Source organism: Schistocerca cancellata, chromosome 9 (genome assembly GCF_023864275.1).
Source record: "Schistocerca cancellata isolate TAMUIC-IGC-003103 chromosome 9, iqSchCanc2.1, whole genome shotgun sequence".
Lineage (NCBI taxonomy): Eukaryota > Metazoa > Arthropoda > Insecta > Orthoptera > Acrididae > Schistocerca > Schistocerca cancellata.
Genome location: NC_064634.1, coordinates 406,399,454 through 406,420,511, shown reverse-complemented (window position 1 = coordinate 406,420,511; position 21,058 = coordinate 406,399,454). Strand labels below are relative to the sequence as shown.

At 45.2% G+C, this 21,058-nt stretch overlaps 1 protein-coding gene across 1 annotated transcript in view; it reads left to right on the top strand.

Moving 5' to 3' along the window:
* LOC126101452 (putative fatty acyl-CoA reductase CG5065) overlaps positions 1–21,058 on the top strand; it is a 194,022-nt gene that overhangs the window by 79,681 nt on the left and 93,283 nt on the right. The window contains exons 7-8 of the mRNA XM_049912106.1: positions 6,664–6,846; positions 13,033–13,192. Coding sequence (XP_049768063.1) covers positions 6,664–6,846; positions 13,033–13,192 — 343 coding nt within the window. The remainder of the gene's footprint in view (positions 1–6,663; positions 6,847–13,032; positions 13,193–21,058) is intronic.

Sequence of the window (21,058 nt, the reverse complement as noted above, 5' to 3'; positions counted from 1 at the left end):
AGCATGAAGACCCAACAGACTGGAAAAAGCGCAGGTAACTCCAATATACACTCCTGGAAATTGAAATAAGAACACCGTGAATTCATTGTCCCAGGAAGGGGAAACTTTATTGACACATTCCTGGGGTCAGATACATCACATGATCACACTGACAGAACCACAGGCACATAGACACAGGCAACAGAGCATGCAAAATGTCGGCACTAGTACAGTGTATATCCACCTTTCGCAGCAATGCAGGCTGCTATTCTCCCATGGAGACGATCGTAGAGATGCTGGATGTAGTCCTGTGGAACGGCTTGCCATGCCATTTCCACCTGGCGCCTCAGTTGGACCAGCGCTCGTGCTGGACGTGCAGACCGCGTGAGACGACGCTTCATCCAGCCCCAAACATGCTCAATGGGGGACAGATCCGGAGATCTTGCTGGCCAGGGTAGTTGACTTACACCTTCTAGAGCACATTGGGTGGCACGGGATACATGCTGACGTGCATTGTCCTGTTGGAACAGCAAGTTCCCTTGCCGGTCTAGGAATGGTAGAACGATGGGTTCGATGACGGTTTGGATGTACCGTGCACTATTCAGTGTCCCCTCGGCGATCACCAGTGGTGTATGGCCAGTGTAGGAGATCGCTCCCCACACCATGATGCCGGGTGTTGGCCCTGTGTGCCTCGGTCGTATGCAGTCCTGATTGTGGCGCTCACCTGCACGGCGCCAAACACGCATACGACCATCATTGGCACCAAGGCAGAAGCGACTCTCATCGCTGAAGACGACGCGTCTCCATTCGTCCCTCCATTCACGCCTGTCGCGACACCACTGGAGGCGGGCTGCACGATGTTGGGGCGTGAGCGGAAGACGGCCTAACGGTGTGCGGGACAGTAGCCCAGCTTCATGGAGACGGTTGCGAATGGTCCTCGCCGATACCCCAGGAGCAACAGTGTCCCTAATTTGCTGGGAAGAGGCGGTGCGGTCCCCTACGGCACTGCGTAGGATCCTACGGTCTTGGCGTGCATCCGTGCGTCGCTGCGGTCCGGTCCCAGGTCGACGGGCACGTGCACCTTCCGCCGACCATTGGCGACAACATCGATGTACTGTGGAGACCTCACGCCCCACGTGTTGAGCAATTCGGCGGTACGTCCACCCGGCCTCCCGCATGCCCACTATACGCCCTCGCTCAAAGTCCGTCAACTGCACATACGGTTCACGTCCACGCTGTCGCGGCATGCTACCAGTGTTAAAGACTGCGATGGAGCTCCGTATGCCACGGCAAACTGGCTGACACTGACGGCAGCGGTGCACAAATGCTGCGCAGCTAGCGCCATTCGACGGCCAACACCGCGGTTCGTGGTGTGTCCGCTGTGCCGTGCGTGTGATCATTGCTTGTACAGCCCTCTCGCAGTGTCCGGAGCAAGTATGGTGGGTCTGACACACCGGTGTCAATGTGTTCTTTTTTCCATTTCCAGGAGTGTATAAGAAGAATAAGAGACTGGACCAGCAAAATTACAGACCAATATAACTAATTTCAGTTTGCTCCAGAATCCTTGAACATATTCTCATTTCGAATATAATAAATTTTTGTCAGACTGAGAAGCTTGTGTTCACGAATTAGCATTGTTTTACGAAGCATCGCTCGTGTGAAACTCAGCTTACCCTTTTTTCGCATGATACACTGGGTGAAGTACAACAGAGTTTTCATATTTCAAGATCCCTGGAAAGCATTTGACATAAGAGGCACGAGACTCGTCAGAAATGCACCAAGGAAGTGTGGTAGGCCCGCTGTTGTTTTCTGTATACATTAATGATTGGGTGACCAGTGTGGGCAGGAATCTGCGGGTGTTTGCTGATGATTTTGTGGTGTACCGTATGGTGTCGAGGTTGAGTCACTGTATGAAGATGCAAGACGACTCAGACAAAAATTGTAGTTGGTTTGATGAAAGGCATCTAGCTTTAAATGTGGAAAAATGGAAGTTAATGCAGATGAGCTGGAATAACAAATCTGTAATGTTCGCTTACAGTATTACCAGCGTCCTGCTTGTCACAGTGAAGTCGATTGAAGATATGGGCGTAACGCTGCAGAGTGATATGAAATGGAACGAGCATGAAAGAACTTTGGTGGGGAAGGCGAGTAGTCGACTTCGGTTTCTTGGGAGAATTTTAGGAAAGTATGGTTCATCTGTAAAGGAGACCGTATATAGGACGCTGGTGCCACCAATTCTTGCGTACTGCTCGAGTGTTTAGGATCCGTACCAGGTCGGGTTGGAAGAGGATATCGAAGCAGTTCAGAGGCGGGTTGCTAGATTTGTTACCTATAGGTTCGAACAACGAGTAAGTGTTACGGAGGTGCTACGGGAACTCAGATGGGAATCCCTGGAGGGAAGTAACGTTATTTTTCGAGAGACACTATAGGGAAAATTTAGAGAACTGCCATTTCTAGATGACTGCCGAACGATTCTCCTGCCGCCAACATACACTGCCCGTAAGGACCACGAAGATAAGATTCGAGAAATAAAGGCTCATAAGGAGGCATATAGACAGTGCTTCCCTCGCTCTATTTTCGAGTGTGACAGGAAAGGAACAGACTAGTGGTACAAGGAGTACTTCGCCATGCACTGTGCGGTGGCTTGCGGAGTATCCACGACTATTTATGTGTAGATGCAAACTGCAAGTAAACATAAAAACATCGTACGTAGCAACTACACAGGTTGGATGGCACAAACAAGTGTCGGTGTGGATACTTTTCGAAATACCATACATTGTGAACTACTCACACAAGAATCATGCAACAAACACAAACTGACCTTATAATTTACCCTAACTTATGTTTTTTTAATGTCAATAGCCACTGCTCCATTTAAAAAGTTGTAAGCAGGCTGTTTAGGTTTTTATGTTGGTAACGCCATGTAGCGCTGTATATGAAAATCACTGACTGTGCTGAATGCAGTCTGTGGCTGCTTTGCATTGCTGGAATTTGCTATTGTAGTGTTGGGCAGTTGGCTTTTAACAGCGCGTAGCATTGCGCAGTTGGAGGTGAGCCGCCAGCAGTGATGGATGTGGGGAGTGAGATGCCAGAGTTTTGAGAACGGATGATCTGGATGTGCGTCCATCAGACAGAGTAAATTTGTAAGACTGGATGTCATGAACTGATATATACAGGGTGTTACAAAAAGGTACGGCCAAACTTTCAGGAAACATTCCTCACACACAAATAAAGAAAAGATGTTATGTGGACATATGTCCGGAAACGCTTAATTTCCATGTTAGAGCTCATTTTAGTTTCGTCACTATGTACTGTACTTCCTCGATTCACCGCCAGTTGGCCCAATTGAAGGAAGGTAATGTTGACTTCGGTGCTTGTGTTGACATGCGACTCATTGCTCTACAGTACTAGCATCAAGCACATCAATACGTAGCATCAACAGGGTAGTATTAATCACGAACGTGGTTTTGCAGTCAGTGCAATGTTTACAAATGCGGAGTTGGCAGATGCCCATTTGATGTATGGATTAGCACGGGGCAATAGCCGTGGCGCGGTACGTTTGTATCGAGACAGATTTCCAGAACGAAGGTGTCCCGACAGGAAGACGTTCGAAGCAATTGATCGGCGTCTTGGGGAGCACGGAACATTCCAGCCTATGACTCGCGACTGGGGAAGACCTAGAACGACGAGGACACCTGCAATGGACGAGGCAATTCTTCGTGCAGTTGACGATAACCCTAATGTCAGCGTCAGAGAAGTTGCTACTGTACAAGGTAACGTTGACCACGTCACTCTATGGAGAGTGCTACGGGAGAACCAGTTGTTTCCGTACCATGTACAGCGTGTGCAGGCACCATCAGCAACTGATTGGCCTCCACGGGTACACTTCTGCGAATGGTTCATCCAATAATGTGTCAATCCTCATTTCAGTGCAAATGTTCTCTTTACGGATGAGGCTTCATTCCAACGTGATCAAATTGTAAATTTTCACAATCAACATGTATGGGCTGACGAGAATCCGCACCTAATTGTGCAATCACATTATCAACACAGATTTTCTGTGAACGTTTGGGCAGGCATTGTTGTGATGTCTTGATTGGGCCCCATGTTCTTCCACCTACGCTCAATGGAGCACGTTATCATGATTTCATACGGGATACTCTACCTGTGCTGCTAGAAGATGTGCCTTTACAAGTACAACACAACACGTGGTTCATGCACGATGCAGCTCCTGCACATTTCAGTCGAAGTGTTCGTACGCTTCTCAACAACAGATTCGGTGACCGATGGATTGGTAGAGGCGGACCAATTCCATGGCCTCCACGCTCTCCTGACCTCAACGCTCTTGACTTTCATTTATGGGGGCATTTGAAAGCTCTTGTGTACGCAACCCCGGTACCAAATGTAGAGACTCTTCGTGCTCGTATTGTGGACGGCTGTGATACAATACGCCATTCTCCAGGGCTGCATCAGCGCATCAGGGATTCCATGCGACGGAGGGTGGATGCAGGTATCCTCGCTAACGGAGAACATTTTGAACATTTCCTGTAACAAAGTGTTTGAAGTCACGCTGGTATGTTCTGTTGCTGTGTGTTTCCATTCCATGATTAATGTGATTTGAAGAGAAGTAATAAAATGAGCTCTAACATGGAAAGTAAGCGTTTCCGGACACATGTCCACATAACATATTTTCTTTCTTTGTGTATGAGGAATGTTTCCTGAAAGTTTGGCCGTACCTTTTTGTAACACCCTGTATATATATATATATATATATATATATATATATATATATATATATATATATATATATAATGACTTTTCAACACTACTAAGGTAAATATAGTGTTTGTTCTTTATCAAAATCTTTCATTTGCTAACTGTGCCTATCAGTAGTTAGTTAGTTAGTTAGTCCCTTCAGTAGTTAGAATCTTTTATTTAGCTGGCAGTAGTGGCGCTCGCTGTATTGCAGTAGTTCGAGTGACGAAGATTTTTGTGAGGTAAGTGATTCATGAAAGGTATAGGATATTGTTAGTCAGGGCCATTCTTTTGTAGGGATTATTGAAAGTTAGATTGCGTTGCGCTAAAAATATTGTGTGCTAGTTTAGTGTTGATCAGAATAGGTGAAGAGCGAAATGGCTGAGTACGTTCAGTTCTGCTCAGCTGTTTGAAAATCAAATAATGTAAGAGGTTTATCAGCACAGTAACTCATAAATTTTTCCAAGGGGACGTTTCAAAGTGTATGTTTACACAAAAATACACTTTGTAGGTATTATTACAATCTGTATACTGGCTAACAATACGAGCCCCTAATTGCCAATTCATTCTGTGAAAACTGCCCATCAAAAGCATTTTCCATTTCCGCGATATGTCTCTGTATATAGTTGATATCAGGCAGTAGCCGTTCATCTTGAAGACCAAGTCCATGCACAACCAAAAGCAAAAGACACAGCGAAGAGCATATAAACAGAAAAAGAGAAAAAGACAGTTCAACATCTTATGCTAATAGTGATGCTGTTAAGGCTGCTTATTTTGGCTATTTACATTCATTGTTATCCTATGGCTTAATATTCTGGCGTAACCAACAAATGGCAAATAAAGTATTTTTAACTCAGGAAAGAGCAATTCGAATTATAAGTGGAGCTAACAGGAATCATTCATGCAGAAATCTTTTTAAAACACACAAAATATTAACAATGACGTCACAATATATCTTATCCCTTATGTGCTTTTCAGCTAAGAACCTACACATGCAAAAAACCAATACTTCTTATCATGACTATGACACAAGGACAAAACATGACTTTCATGTTGACAGAAAAAGCTGATACAAAAGGTGAGTGTACTACTCAAGCATAAAGGTGTTTAATGCACTCCCGTATGACATAAAAAATCTTACCAGTGAAATGCCAAAATTGAAAAGTAAATTGAAGGAATATCTTCCCGGATAAAGCGTTTTACTCTCTTAATCAATTCTTTAATGTAACATTGCAACTTGGATGTAATACTTTACTTGTAATATTTGCTATTGCCACTTTGTAACTTAATACATCTTACACCAGTATGGGAATTCGTGTTCAGGCTATCGAATTCCTGCTAATGTATAGTTTGTAATATGGAAAATTGTAAATTATTATTTTATCGTTTTATACCTCCGTTTTACCACAGAAAATGCTTAAGACTGTAACTATTAATATACTGTGTTTCTTATACACCAATAGCAGTTTATATTTGTTAGCATAGACAAGTAGGCTACTGTGTTAATTTATGTTGTGACTCGTTCCATATCCATGCAATTCTTTTGTATACCGGGTCTATAGAACACGAATAAATAAAAATAGTGCAGTAGACGCTGAAGGCAAATGACTGATGGATATGTCATGCAAATGACACCCCGAAATTATATACAATACAATCCTACAGAATTTAAAGAAGTGAATAATAGAGTTGAATTAGAAATATTATAGGCAGGCAATACATTTGTGCTCCTAGCAAAAGAATCCTTGTAACCTGAAAATCAGAGTGAGTAATGAATCCGAGTTACATTCCATCCCCCCCCCCCCCCCCCCCAAACCATCCTCATTCAACCCGTCATTCGGCGACCACACTACTTCAAGCAGCGATAGAGCTCTCCTCACTTGGTGGTACACATTTGCGAGGCTGGCTAAAACTGGTGTGTCCCTACAGTGATGGCTACGAACAAGGAGCCAGTGGCATTCTGGTGGGGAACATGTATGGACCCAGCGCGATTGTGGTCGGGGGTGCACTGGGAATTCTGCACACCACGCAATCGGACGAAGACGCAATGGCGGATAGTGTGCCAGCTGATATGGTCGCCAACGCAACCATCGCCTGCGCCTGGGACACCTGGTGAGTTCTTCATATGTCGAAGCCGTGATCGCCATGAATTGCTGAAGAGAATCGATTGCCTTAAATTGCGTTGCACTGCTACTGACTTGAGTGCAAGGTTGCAAGTTCAGTTCGTAGTAAGGCTCATTTGAAAGTGCTATTTTAACAGTTACGACAGAAAAAATGTTAGCTGCTAATGACTCATCGTGTACATCAGGAGGAAGACAGAAAATTAGTGTCCGGGAGGTGCAGACATCAACCTTCTGTGGGAGGTATGTATTAAACTTCACAAAATGGACATCGTCGATATTCAAGAAATGTTCAAAACAAACTATTAACTTGCACTATGAAAGCCTAATGAAAAAGGGCGCACTAAGGTGATCACAAAGGTTTGCACCATCACGATCGAAGGCGACCTCCTTGGTAGTTAGGAACCATGCAGGACGCTCAGCTAGGTATTCTCTCTGAAAGAATGCATATACACTCCTGGAAATGGAAAAAAGAACACACTGACACCGGTGTGTCAGACCCACCATACTTGCTCCGGACACTGCGAGAGGGCTGTACAAGCAATGATCACACGCACGGCACAGCGGACACACCAGGAACCGCGGTGTTGGCCGTCGAATGGCGCTAGCTGCGCAGCATTTGTGCACCGCCGCCGTCAGTGTCAGCCAGTTTGCCGTGGCATACGGAGCTCCATCGCAGTCTTTAACACTGGTAGCATGCCGCGACAGCGTGGACGTGAACCGTATGTGCAGTTGACGGACTTTGAGCGAGGGCGTATAGTGGGCATGCGGGAGGCCGGGTGGACGTACGGCCGAATTGCTCAACACGTGGGGCGTGAGGTCTCCACAGTACATCGATGTTGTCGCCAGTGGTCGGCGGAAGGTGCACGTGCCCGTCGACCTGGGACCGGACCGCAGCGACGCACGGATGCACGCCAAGACCGTAGGATCCTACGCAGTGGCGTAGGGGACCGCACCGCCACTTCCCAGCAAATTAGGGACACTGTTGCTCCTGGGGTATCGGCGAGGACCATTCGCAACCGTCTCCATGAAGCTGGGCTACGGTCCCGCACACCGTTAGGCCGTCTTCCGCTCACGCCCCAACATCGTGCAGCCCGCCTCCAGTGGTGTCGCGACAGGCGTGAATGGAGGGACGAATGGAGACGTGTCGTCTTCAGCGATGAGAGTCGCTTCTGCCTTGGTGCCAGTGATGGTCGTATGCGTGTTTGGCGCCGTGCAGGTGAGCGCCACAATCAGGACTGCATACGACAGAGGCACACAGGGCCAACACCCGGCATCATGGTGTGGGGAGCGATCTCCTACACTGGCCGTACACCACTGGTGATCGTCGAGGGGACACTGAATAGTGCACGGTACATCCAAACCGTCATCGAACCCATCGTTCTACCATTCCTAGACCGGCAAGGGAACTTGCTGTTCCAACAGGACAATGCACGTCCGCATGTATCCCGTGCCACCCAACGTGCTCTAGAAGGTGTAAGTCAACTACCCTGGCCAGCAAGATCTCCGGATCTGTCCCCCATTGAGCATGTTTGGGACTGGATGAAGCGTCGTCTCACGCGGTCTGCACGTCCAGCACGAACGCTGGTCCAACTGAGGCGCCAGGTGGAAATGGAATGGCAAGCCGTTCCTCAGGACTACATCCAGCATCTCTACGATCGTCTCCATGGGAGAATAGCAGCTTGCATTGCTGCGAAAGGTGGATATACACTGTACTAGTGCCGACGTTGTGCATGCTCTGTTGCCTGTGTCTATGTGCCTGTGGTTCTGTCAGTGTTGTCATGTGATGTATCTGACCCCAGGAATGTGTCAATAAAGTTTCCCCTTCCTGGGACAATGAATTCACGGTGTTCTTATTTCAATTTCCAGGAGTGTAGAATCGTATTGGTGTAACAGGGTGATGAGAACTGATGGAATGCGATGACACGCAACTGAATGTTAAACAATCTGTCGTGGAGCTTATCCTTAAATTGGCTATATTTTAATGCGTAGCTGCAGACAGTGCGATAATATGTTTTACAGGCACGGAAAAAGCAAACATGCAAAGGCTGAATTTGACCAATAGTTTCAGATGGTATGAACTGCAATATCTCGCAGTGTTCAGGAGGGATAACTTGCTCTATAGGTGTATGACTTTTACTCGCAGACCAGGAATCTAGCAAAAGCATGTTATTTTGACCAGCTATTGACCAAACGCAGTGCTCATACCATAGTTGTAGTTCTCTTACTCCCATTTTCTCACTCCTGCTTGCTGTGACTTAAATATTCACTTCTGCCCTTGCAAGATCACGCACACGACGAGCAATCGTAGGGGGCAGAGCAACTCCACCATCTCGCAACACAATAACAAGCTTTCCAGCCAGTTTGCATCCGGATTAACAGTCGTCATAATTGTATACGGATGCGTTAAGCATTGATATTGGTTGATGTTGATACAACTCTCTTGGTACCTCTGATTTACAGGGTACCTCTCATATGCATTTCCTCTTCAAATCCCGATTGATCGGATTTGAAAACAAATTCCTTACTGGACGATGGGATGAACTTCTAGGCCGATTCCGCAGTATTGTGTGCATCGTCAAGTTGGCGCTTTATTTGAAATTTCACCATATTACGTCTCTCAATTCTACAGCACTGTTTGAAGTTGTGCAACCACCTACTGCTTCCCTATAAATGACTGTGATCCAAGTCGCATGCAGTTTGATGAACATAACGTAGTATGTCACTATTATGAACATCACGTAAATAGTATCGAGCATTCTTGAAACGTGCAAACACCATTTTTTGTAACAAGTGATTCTAGTCCTTTCCTTGTATATCAGTTATTTTTCTTATGCATTGCACGGTCATATTGCTTCACACATACTCATAATTGTTTTCTTTTTACTACGCTCCTAGTGATGCACATAATTATTTTTAGTACCCGTTCCTTGGACAATGATTGTCATTTACTATATTTCTCTGGAGAAGGGATTTGCGGCTCCCTGTACGACAACGATGATGAACTACATGTTTCGACACCTGTTTCAATACCTTGTTTCACTTGTAAGCACATATCGTCATCATTGTACTCATGTACATTGTCCGCACAGTCGAGCGTATACATCATACATTCCTCTTACTTATTTTGCAGAGACGCCAATATTTCATCTGCTACTGCTCTCTCTCTCTCTCTCTCTACGATATTCCTGGGTTCTTTCCTGATGAAATATCAACTGTTGCTGTCGATATATGCTGTTTTCGCTTTGTTTATGGCTGCCATTCCTCTGCTTTGTATAACAATCGCTAGCACTGTAGCACTGTTGTAGGTACTCGTCGACTAAGCAGTTCAACTACGCTCGGTGATCTGATGCTGTGCTCACCCGCCCCCTGTTGCCACTAGCAGTTAATATGTGGTTGCATGGTGGACAATATGTGGGGTGTCGGAAGCAGTAAACATCATTCGCATTTTGTGAACTAACACTCAAGGTGTTACTTGTGAAACATGTTTCTGTGATACGAAGAGATTATTGTATTATGTAATTTATATGGAAGTACCACCACAATAGATAACTTCATGTGGACATCTTTAACATAGAGCAGAGCAAGCCAGGAACCACATGTTAGTTCAACCACAATAGGTAAAAAATATGCGCATCCATCTAAAATGGTGTCCAGTAACCTTTGATGTATAAAAATGCTTTAAACTAATTTTTTCTGATTGTCATTGGTAAAAAAGACCTGGATTTGTATTACCTACATGTTTTTCACTCATTGCTATTGTTGGCATTTTGACTTTCATTCAGTAGATACGCCAAAAATTAAAAATCTGTGCTAATTATTTCTTTCTTGGTGATGCGTAATCGACACTGAAAATGGAGTAAAATGACAAACACGGGTAGTTCACTAAACGCAGTAATAGCACAAAGGATATCTTTTGGATATTGTTGTCCTTCCGGTTTTCTGTTTTACTATCTGATGGACGAGTAACCCTAACTCGATAAAATCTACAAGTAACTCAATAATAACCTATCAGGTAGGTATAAAAAATTTAATAAGATAAAGGTAAATATGTAGATAGTAAAAGCGATATGGAGATGAGGATGAAGTTTGTTTCTTACAACTTCACTGAGTGAGGTGAAAGGCAATTATAAATTTGCACAGTACATGCAAAGTGTGACATAAAATAGTGAAACTGTCGTGTGTGAAGTTCGAAATATTGGTTAAGATATAAAATAAAATAATGACCTACTGATGATGTCACACATGCCCTGAAACGTGGTACGCAAGAACTGAATATGCATTTTTGTAGAAACAGGTGGAATTCGCTCTTACTATGTTAGTGTATCAGTTCGCTGTCGTAGTCTTCAAGGGGTTTGAGCGGACGGTTTGGATGGGATTTGGTTAATGAAAAGGGGACATATAATTCAAGGTTTATTTCCCCAAAACAATTAATTAATTGTAATAAATTACACTGTGGCTTACAAATTACAGTGGCACAAACAAATCAAGCTGCTTACAATATGAGGTAATAAAAATGTTATATGCCACAGGTGAACAGAGAAACTTATTTGTGTCGTTTGAATCACTGCCACAAACAAAACTGTTCACAATTTGATACATTAACAAATAATCATTGTGCATTAAACTACATATATTCACCTAATACAGTTAAATTTTATAATGTGAAGCACAAATATATAATTTACAATTACATTTTCAGTCGAACTTACTCCTATCTATAACTTCTTTAAAAGAGTGATAAAATTTCCAAAAGGTATCTCAATTAAAAATCTCCTAAAACCCTTAACACAACAACACGTACATGACTAGCTCAAATAATAAATATATGTACGGCAAAGCCCAACATTTGCTTCCTTACAGAAAGTTTGCTGCTTTCAACAGCGCCGACCACATTCAAACTCTAGCCAACATGGGCCGCCTGCCAGTCAAAATATGCTACGACTGCGGCAACAGGTAAACTTACATAGGTAATAAAAGAACGCAGGCCACCTAGCAATCTTATCAAAATCAGTTTACACGAAGGAGGAAGAGGGGGGGGGGGTAGGGAGGAACATAATAAATACCATACGCAAGTGCACTTGCCAAACCTACTTCTAAAAATACAATTTAAAAGGATCTCAATTAATGACAAAATCAGGGATAGGCCCGGCAATATTGCACCTGAGCGCTAGTAGCCAAAATAAGATTGTTAAGGCTTTCGTGGCCACTTGTTGACAAACTGCCTATTGGCTTCTGTTTCGGGTTCTTCGGCCGACGTTCATCTAATGATTTTTCTGACGTTTCGCCAGCACGAGTGGCCGGCATTGTCAAAGCTTCACCCTCCATTGCCGGTGGTGAACTGGCAATGGAGGGTGAAGCTTTGACAATGCCAGCCACTCGTGCTGGCGAAACGTCAGAAAAATCATTAGATGAACGTCGGCCGAAGAACCCGAGACAGAAGCCAATAGGCAGTTAGCCAAATAAGGTTGACAGATACCAAGGTCTGACATCATCTTAGGGCTAACTGGCACAACAAATAAATAAGAGTAAAAGAACAAGCAAACGGCAATACCCAAGAATTTAAATATGATTAAGTACACACGAGGCTAAAATCAATTGCTAGCACCTTGGACATCGACTTAGGCTTAACTGGCACTACAAATAAATAAAGGTAAAACAACAGGCAAATGACAATGTCCTGCAATTTAAATAAAAATAAATAAGCACAAGGCTGAAAGCAATTACTAGCAACTTAACAAGCACACATAAAAATATCAGACTGCTGCCATATCACAAAACGGAACAAGCGCGCGCAGTCCCCAGCAAGCCAGAAAACCAATAACACACACTCCAGCAACCGAGCCAGCCTGACCACAATAATTTCAACTCAGAATCAGGGCGCGTGAGCACACCGGGTCCACGCAAAACACACAATGCCAAATAATTCCCACCAACAGATACGGCTGCCCCCCAGGCGGGAAAACGGGGGCGACGACCGGGTACACACCAGCAGAAAACTCGACACCTAGACTCCGGCCAAAAGGGAGTCACGCAGAAAGTATCAACAGCAGCTGAAGTAAGGTGAAACGAACCCCGCCACGCAGACCGGACAGAGCAAACACACAGAAAGCCTGCCCTGCATCCCTTACAACTCCTGGGTGCGGAAACCCAAGCGATATCGTGGCACCCTTTTCAGAGGCGGAGAACCTCGAGCGATGGCGTGCGGGGATCCATCAGTTGTCCACTACAGCACGTCACCAACACGCCACGCCGCCCAACGGCCAAATCAACGAGGCCCGCCAACAACGAGACCACACCTCCGTGCCGGGGCGGAAGGCAAAAACACCACCAGCTCGGTGAGAATCCAACTGTCGAGCCGAGCGCGCGCGGCCCCCCGCGAAAAACGCTCCAGAGGGCAGCAGCCGCCTCAGCGCCTGCGCAGGCCGAACCAGACAGAAATACAAGTCGCTATCGGCAGTGCTGGATACACAACGCGCCAGAGAAATGACACAGGGTTCCTAACCCTGACCAGACCAGAGCTGCAATCCTGGAGAGGAGTTATTATCGCCACAGGCTGATGTTATTTCTAGCAGCTGTCTTGAACTGTACAGACTGTACGGTTGCCTCACGTCATTCTGCGTTGCACCTGCAGAGGTGCATTAATAAGACCACCCCTTAGATGTGATGATTATGTAGTATAGTTCTTGATGTCAGTCACGTGTTGTGCACATTTAAAAAAAGTGTAGAAGGGGATTCAGCGCTCACTTCCTGTCATGTGCCTAAGAAGCCATTTGTAGCACGAGTAGCGCTCCCTGCCATCTACGCCTCTCCCAACTGTGCCCAAACGCCCGACGACAGGTCGTAAATAATTCGCCCTAGAATTTTCAGGCCGCAGCAACTGCCTCTCCCTATTGGAGACGATATTTGCATGCTGCAAAGAAGTCAATTTGTACGCTATATAATGAAGAGTATCTAGATATGCCTACGTAACGTGGAACTGACTAAGACATGTTAAGAGAGACAGACCCACAAGTGTAAGAGGAGGCTGACATGATGTCAATGATGACGCAGTAACAGTAGAATGGGTCACTCAGGAGCGCTAAGTAACTTAGAATGTCGACTTCACATTGGAGATGCAAGTACTTCAGGAACCCATCTAAAGCTACCCATGTCTACTGTTGCTGCTGTGACTGCAAACTGAAAAGATGATGGAACAACCGCAGATAAAGCAAGACGAAGTAGATCTCCTGTAGAGACGGCGTGGACTATCGAGCAGTGTTGATGGAGGGTATAAAAAAATCGTATCAAATGAGAATGAGTTCCAAAGTGCTGCCAGCAGTCCAGCTAACTCAATGCCTGTGTGTAGATAGTTAAAAACAGTAGGATACAATGGCTGAGCAGCTCCCCACAAGCCACACAGTTTTATGCAATACTGGAAATCAGTATAAAGGCATGGCTATTTCTAGGAAAATTACCATTGTCAGTTGGAATAATAGTGCACAGTGTATATACAACAGCATGAGATACAGTAGATGGACATATGCAGTGAAACTGTATCGCATTTGATGTCAGCAGTGCCGGCCGGAGTGTCCGAGCGTTCTAGGCGCTACAGTCTGGAACCGCGCGACCGCTACGGCATGGATGTGTGTCATGTCCTTAGGTTAGTTAGGTTTAAGTAGTTCTAAGTTCTATCGGACTGATGACTTCAAAAGTCGAGTGCCATAGTGCTCAGAGCCATTTGAACCATTTTTGATGTCAAAAAATGGTTCAAATGGCTCTGAGCACTATGGGACTCAACATCTTAGGTCATAAGTCCCCTGGAACTTAGAACTACTTAAACCTAACTAACCTAAGGACATCACACACACCCATGCCCGAGGCAGGATTCGAACCTGCGACCGTAGCAGTCCCGCGGTTCCGGACTGCAGCGCCAGAACCGCTAGACCACCGCGGCCGGCTTTTGATGTCAGTAGTCCAGCAAATAACAAGACATCAACGATACACGTGGTAGAGGTTGTAAGTATAAATGTAGTCAGATCTATACGGTGTTAGTGTGTGAATACGTGACAGCACTAGAGACAGAACGTGTTGTGGAACTAAACCACTATTGTGACAGCACTACGTGTAAAACTGTTATTATATGACGAAAAAGCAAAAATTATTGCGTACAAGGAAATGGGACACTCTAATCATCAAATCGGAAAGAAGCAGAAATTTTCAAGTACAGTGACTGATAATTTCATTAGACTGGTAGCACCATATGGACAGAACGGAAAAAATCGGCAAAGTAGAAAATTATCTGAGGCATCGAAACGATTACGTTTGGTAAAGCAAGAGTACCATTAAATTATTCTACTCAAGTTGTTGCTGATTTACACTTGCCAGTAACGGCCACTCTTTATGACAAATTTTGCACATGAAAAACGCCTCGCATTCAAGAGAGACAGCAGAAACCTGCTCTAACACCCAAACAGAAACAGGATAGATAGCAGTTTGCAGAAAATCGTATGTCGTGGACTTTAGAATGTTGTAAAGTGATTTTCAGTCATGAGAATAAGTTTAATGTAGATAGGTAAGATGTATTTCAATATTATTGTCATGAACTGAGAATAGTGCAGCAGGTAAGAATGATCAGAAACTACTTAGAGAAGTGAGGATGGTTGACAGGGAATTCAACACTTATAAAACGGGTTAATGATTAACAGTGAGATGTATTTCATCGGATTTCATATAGAGCCGAGAGCAGTGCCCACTTTGAGTACAACTTACAAACATGGCAGCCACGAAAGGTATATCAACCAATGAATACAAGGATCAACAAACAACTGCACAACTTGTCGTGTCCTAACACGGGGTAGAGGGAAGACAGGTCCAAAAATGGTTCAAAAATGGCTCTGAGCACTATGGGACTTAACATCTGTGGTCATCAGTCCCCTAGAACTTAGAACTACTTAAACCTAACGAACCTAAGGACATCGCACACATCCATGCCCGAGGCAGGATTTGAACCTGCAACCGTAGCTGTCGCGCGGTTCCGGACTGCGCGCCTAGAACCGCTAGACCACCGCGGCCAGCGGAAGACAGGTGTCGTAATTTTTAGAGGGCCCACACAACCGACACGCAAGATGGATTGCCAACCTTCTTTCAGGAGCGCAGAGAGAAACATCGCCAGCGGACAGAAGCAATAACAAATTTTCCAAGTAAACATGGGACTACTTAGCCAAACAACAAGTGACAATGTTTCACCAATCGGAACTCATATGACTCATGTAGCACTCCGCCGACCTGGCTTTATGTGCACGCCTGGACTGTCAGACCGGCAGTGTTTACCAACCGCTAGGGACAGCTCCGGCCAGTACTTACGCCGGCCCTAGCATTGTATTGATTCGCTGTAGCATTGTAGTAGTACTTTGTATTTTGTAGAGTAGATTTTGGTCAGTATTTTCTTCCATTGTCGTGTTTCCTTATCTGATTTGCCACCACAACAGTAGCAGGGTTTTTGTTGTTTCTCTTGCGTTCAAAACGCAGTGTATGCCAAGTAGGGTTTAATTATAATAAAGTGTGTTCAAAGTAACTGTTAGTTCTTTCCTGCCGGCCGCTGGATACTACAACAGGGATTTGAAGCCAGTCTGCAGTTTCCGAGCGGTGAGGAGGAAATGCAGAAAGACAAATTTCCAGTGAAGGCAGGTTGACGACTTAGATCAGTACCAAAGGTTCTCACAGGGCAGCTACGAGAGACACGGATTTTGGGACTCGACAGGATGCTTGCAGCACGAGACTCACGGAATTCAGGTGTCTGATTGACACTACTTACTAGCAATGGGACTAATTGCTACATTAAAGGCTAATTCTAAAGATTAGAAAAAGCAAAGGAGGCAATTGGTTGGGCAACAGAAGTCAGTGGCTGAATCCACGGGGAGGGGGGGGGGGGCACTAACAAAAGTAGCGAGCTCTCTCAGCATGTTAAGTACAAACTTGAGAGCAAGCACTCCAAGTGAGAAAAACGGACATCAGAGCTGGCCAAGGCTGGCACGAGCGACACAGAGTCGGCGTCCTAAATATCAGACTGAGAACTCATCTGATTACAAAAACATGGGTTTTTATAGAATCGTTGTCCCTCACTATCTCTCCCTCCCTATAGTCGACCCACCAATCCACTGGCACTTAACCAAGCTTCAGCCTATCTGATTGGCTCTGCACCTCATGAGCGCCTCTCGCCAACCACATTTAGATACCTCCCCCTTTTCCTACTTGGTAGGTAGGGGATGCTTCCGGACATTAACAAACTTCGAGTTTGGCAGCAACAGCGTTAAGATGAAAGCTAAACTTCTATTATGGCCAGCAACAACAGTGTTTTACGTCACTTGGCCCCGCCTCAGTCCTTATGTGAGTGGGAACTGGCGTAGCAGCACTGTAACCTGTATCAAGCTTGCTCCCTCTGCTAAGACGTGCGTTTTCGTGGCCATCTTCCACTGAGACGCCATACAACAGCGTCTAGACAATAGATGGAGTTAGCGGTTAATTTTCTGAAGAGAAACATCCCCCTACTACTGCTGCCCAGCGCACCTGCAATTTGCAGGGCTCTAGTATTACTACTTAGTTCAGGTAACCAAACGCTACTACTTTTGCCCGCTCTCTGTACTGTATCACTGATCTATTTTGGAGTGTTCTTGGTGGTTCCCAACTGCCATAAGCATGACAGTGTACAAGTCATTACGTATTCAATATATGATGAACTGACTTACAGGAAAGAGTTGAGTGGGTTTGGGAATCCTGACAACTGAAAAAGACGGCTGATTCCATGGGATAACGATTGAGGTGACAAAGGTTCATTGGTCGTGGGTACACCACAAGACTGAAGATCCAGTTTGACATGGACAGGGCGATGTAGCCGCGCACGCCAAGTGAAATCAGTGACGCTTATGTGCGAGCAACACTATTATCTTCGGCTAAAGGTAGTGAACACCCCAACTGTGAACTGACTCACAGAGGCAAACGTCGGGAGCAGAGCATGTTCACATCGGACTCTCTGGCTGCTACAACTGGTCCGAAGAGAAGCCAGCAGAATGGGAAATGAGTGGTTGTGTTTCAGGGTTTTATGACACCAGTGTCCATTCTCCAGTCAGCTTCTGACGTCAAAACGTACACCCAGTACCAACTGCTGAAAGGAGCTGCGGTCGGGGACTGCATGCCGGGACTAACAGCTAGTCTATCCACAAAGTTTCAGGTAATGCCTTGGTTGGAACTTTCGAAAACAGAGAGCATCCGTACGAATTAGCAGAATTGAACGGTTGCCGCCATTTTGAGGAGACAATAAAATTTCTCAAAATGCCCGCATCAAAAATCGTATTTCGGAATATTGTGCCTCAACAGGTAAGGAATCCGTCTATTATGGTTTCCTTCGTCTCCAAAATGTAAAAGAGATATTAATTTCCATTTAAAGATTAGGGAACTTCGAAATAAAATAGATAACCCGACGGTACACTGAGGTGACAAGTCATGGGATACCTCCTAACACCATGTCGGAACTCCTTTTGGCTGACTTGGTGCAACAACTCGACGTGGCGTGAACTTTACAAGTCTCTGGATGTCCCCTGCAGAAATATTGAGCCATGCTGCCTCTATACGCTTACTGCGAAAGTGTTGTTGGTACAGGATTTTGTACACGAACTGATCTCACGATTGTGTACCATAAATGCTCGCTGCGATTCACGTCGGACGATCAGGGTGGCCCTTTGCTCGAACTGTCCACAATTTTCACCAACCAATCGTGATAAAATACGCTCCAGTGACGTGGTGTCATCCATAAGAATTCCATCGTTCTTTGCGAACATGAAGTCCATGGACGGCTGCAGATGGCCTCTAGGTAGCCGAACATAACCATTTTCAGTCAACGACCGGGACAGTTGGATCACAGGATCCAGTCTATTCAATGTAAACGCAGCCCACACCGTTATGAAGGTACCAGCAGCTTTTACAGTGGCTTCTGGACAACCTTGGGTTGGTAGGGTGTACGCCAAACTCCAACCATACCATCAGATCGTGCTAACTGAAATCGGGACTCGTCTCACCAGGCCACGGATTTCCAGTCGTCTAGGGTCCAACCGATATGGCCACGAGCCCAGGAGAGGCACTGCAGGCGATGTCGTGCTGTTAGCAAAGGCACTCGCATCATCGTCCACCGGGTGCCATAGCTCAGTAATGCCAAACTAGGTCGCCATATCATAACTGATACGTTCGTCGTACGTCCCACATTCATTTCTGCCGTTATTTTACACAGAGTTGCTTACCTGTTAACGTGAAGAAATCTACGCAACGCCGCTGCTCTCGGCCGTTAAGTGAAGGTTGTCTGTGGTGAGAGGCAATGCCTGATATGTGGTATTTTTGGCACGCTGTTGACGCTGAGAGCCTCGAAATATTGAACTCCCTAACGAGTTGGAACATCCCACGCGCCTAGCTCCAGCTAACATTACGCGTCCAAAGTCTGTTGATTCCCGTCGTGCGGACATAATCACGTCGGAAACATTTTTACGTGAATAAGCTAAGTGGCAGCTCCGCCAATGCATTGCCCTTCTGTAACTTGTGTATGCAACGCTAAGGCTATCTGTATTTGTGCATCCCGCTATCTCATGTATGTTCACCAGCGAGTTGGTCATTGTACTGGATACCTTGTCTACAATGATACTTCTGGAATATTAGTTATTCTGAGTGTTTTCCTGTTAGCGTGAACCATTCCTAGGTATCTGCCTAAAAACCATATCAATAGTTTAACCATATACCTCCATGTGCTATTCACGAGTCGAATGCAATTCTTTTTTTATTATCCATCAACATACTACAGAAGAACAGGTAACTAGAAGACAGAGCCTTGTCCCTCACAGCAGTTCGGCAAGACCTACCTTACAATTGGTCAAGAAAAGACGCACACAATTCTAGTTGTAGATAAATGGAGGATAAAATACACTCAGTTAACATTGCTGGAGTAGTATGGTACCACAGGAGCAGCTTAGGGGTCAGTAGAACGTACCTGAAATATTTTCTTGGATTGTGTGTAATGTGCTCTGTACGAACTAGGATACGAAAACTGCCGGCCGGGGTGGCCAAGCGGTTCTAGGCGCTACAGTCTGGAACCGCGCGACCGCTACGGTCGCAGGTTCGAATCCTGCCTCGGGCATGGACGTGTGTGATGTCCTTAGGTTAGTTCTAGGGGACTGATGACCTCTGAAGTTAAGTCCCATAGTGCTCAGAGCCATTTGAACCATTTTTGATACGAAAACTGGTAGAGAGATCACATTCAACTGAGGTCACGATTGAAACTTCCTGGCAGATTAAAACCATGTGCCGGACCGAGACTCGAACTCCGGACCTTTGCCTTTCGCGGGCAAGTGCTCTACCATCTGAGCTACCCAAGCACGACTCACGCCCCGTCCTCACAGCTTTCCTTCTGCCAGTACCTCGTCTCCTACCTTCCAAACTTGCCCCCGAAAAGCAAACGTCCCGAGTTCGAGTCTCGGTCCGGCATATGGTTTTAATCTGCCAGGAAGTTTAATATCAGCGCACACTCCGCTGCAGAGTGAAAATCTCATTCTTGAGGTCACGATTGTTTAACGTAGACGTTTTGTGTTTTCCCAGCTGTATAAAACGCCATACCACACAGCCAGCAGTATCCGCAATGACCAGAGGAGCACCATGACGGCGCTATCGGACTTCCCGGTCCCTGGATATCTGATATTAGATAAATATTGTGGGACTGTCAATCATCCATCATTCAAAATTCTATGAATGTCAATAGAATTTTATTTTTCATTGGCGCTACTGATACACAGGTAATGATTACCTGTTCTCATTTTACTACAAAACAATCTTGAGAGTCCACTACAACCGTTATATGTTCGAAAAGTATGCTTAATATAGGAGATGGTCAGTCTAATTACTGTCATGAAAATGTGGACCATTACGTTTTAGCTTACTGATTTGAAGTGATAGTATTGTGATACTGAAAGTGGTCATCATCAAACGTAAAACAGTATTGCAGGTAGCAATAAGTCAGGGTTTAAACCTGCACTATCGCTGTGTTCTGCAAAAAAGGACCGTGAAATAATGCAAACAAACTGATTTCAGATCTTCTTAGGCGCTACCAGTTTGACAGCACTTGCAGCTGTATCTTTAAGTGCAAATCTGTATATAAGTGGAAAAACAATCGCGTAGAAAAATAAATAATC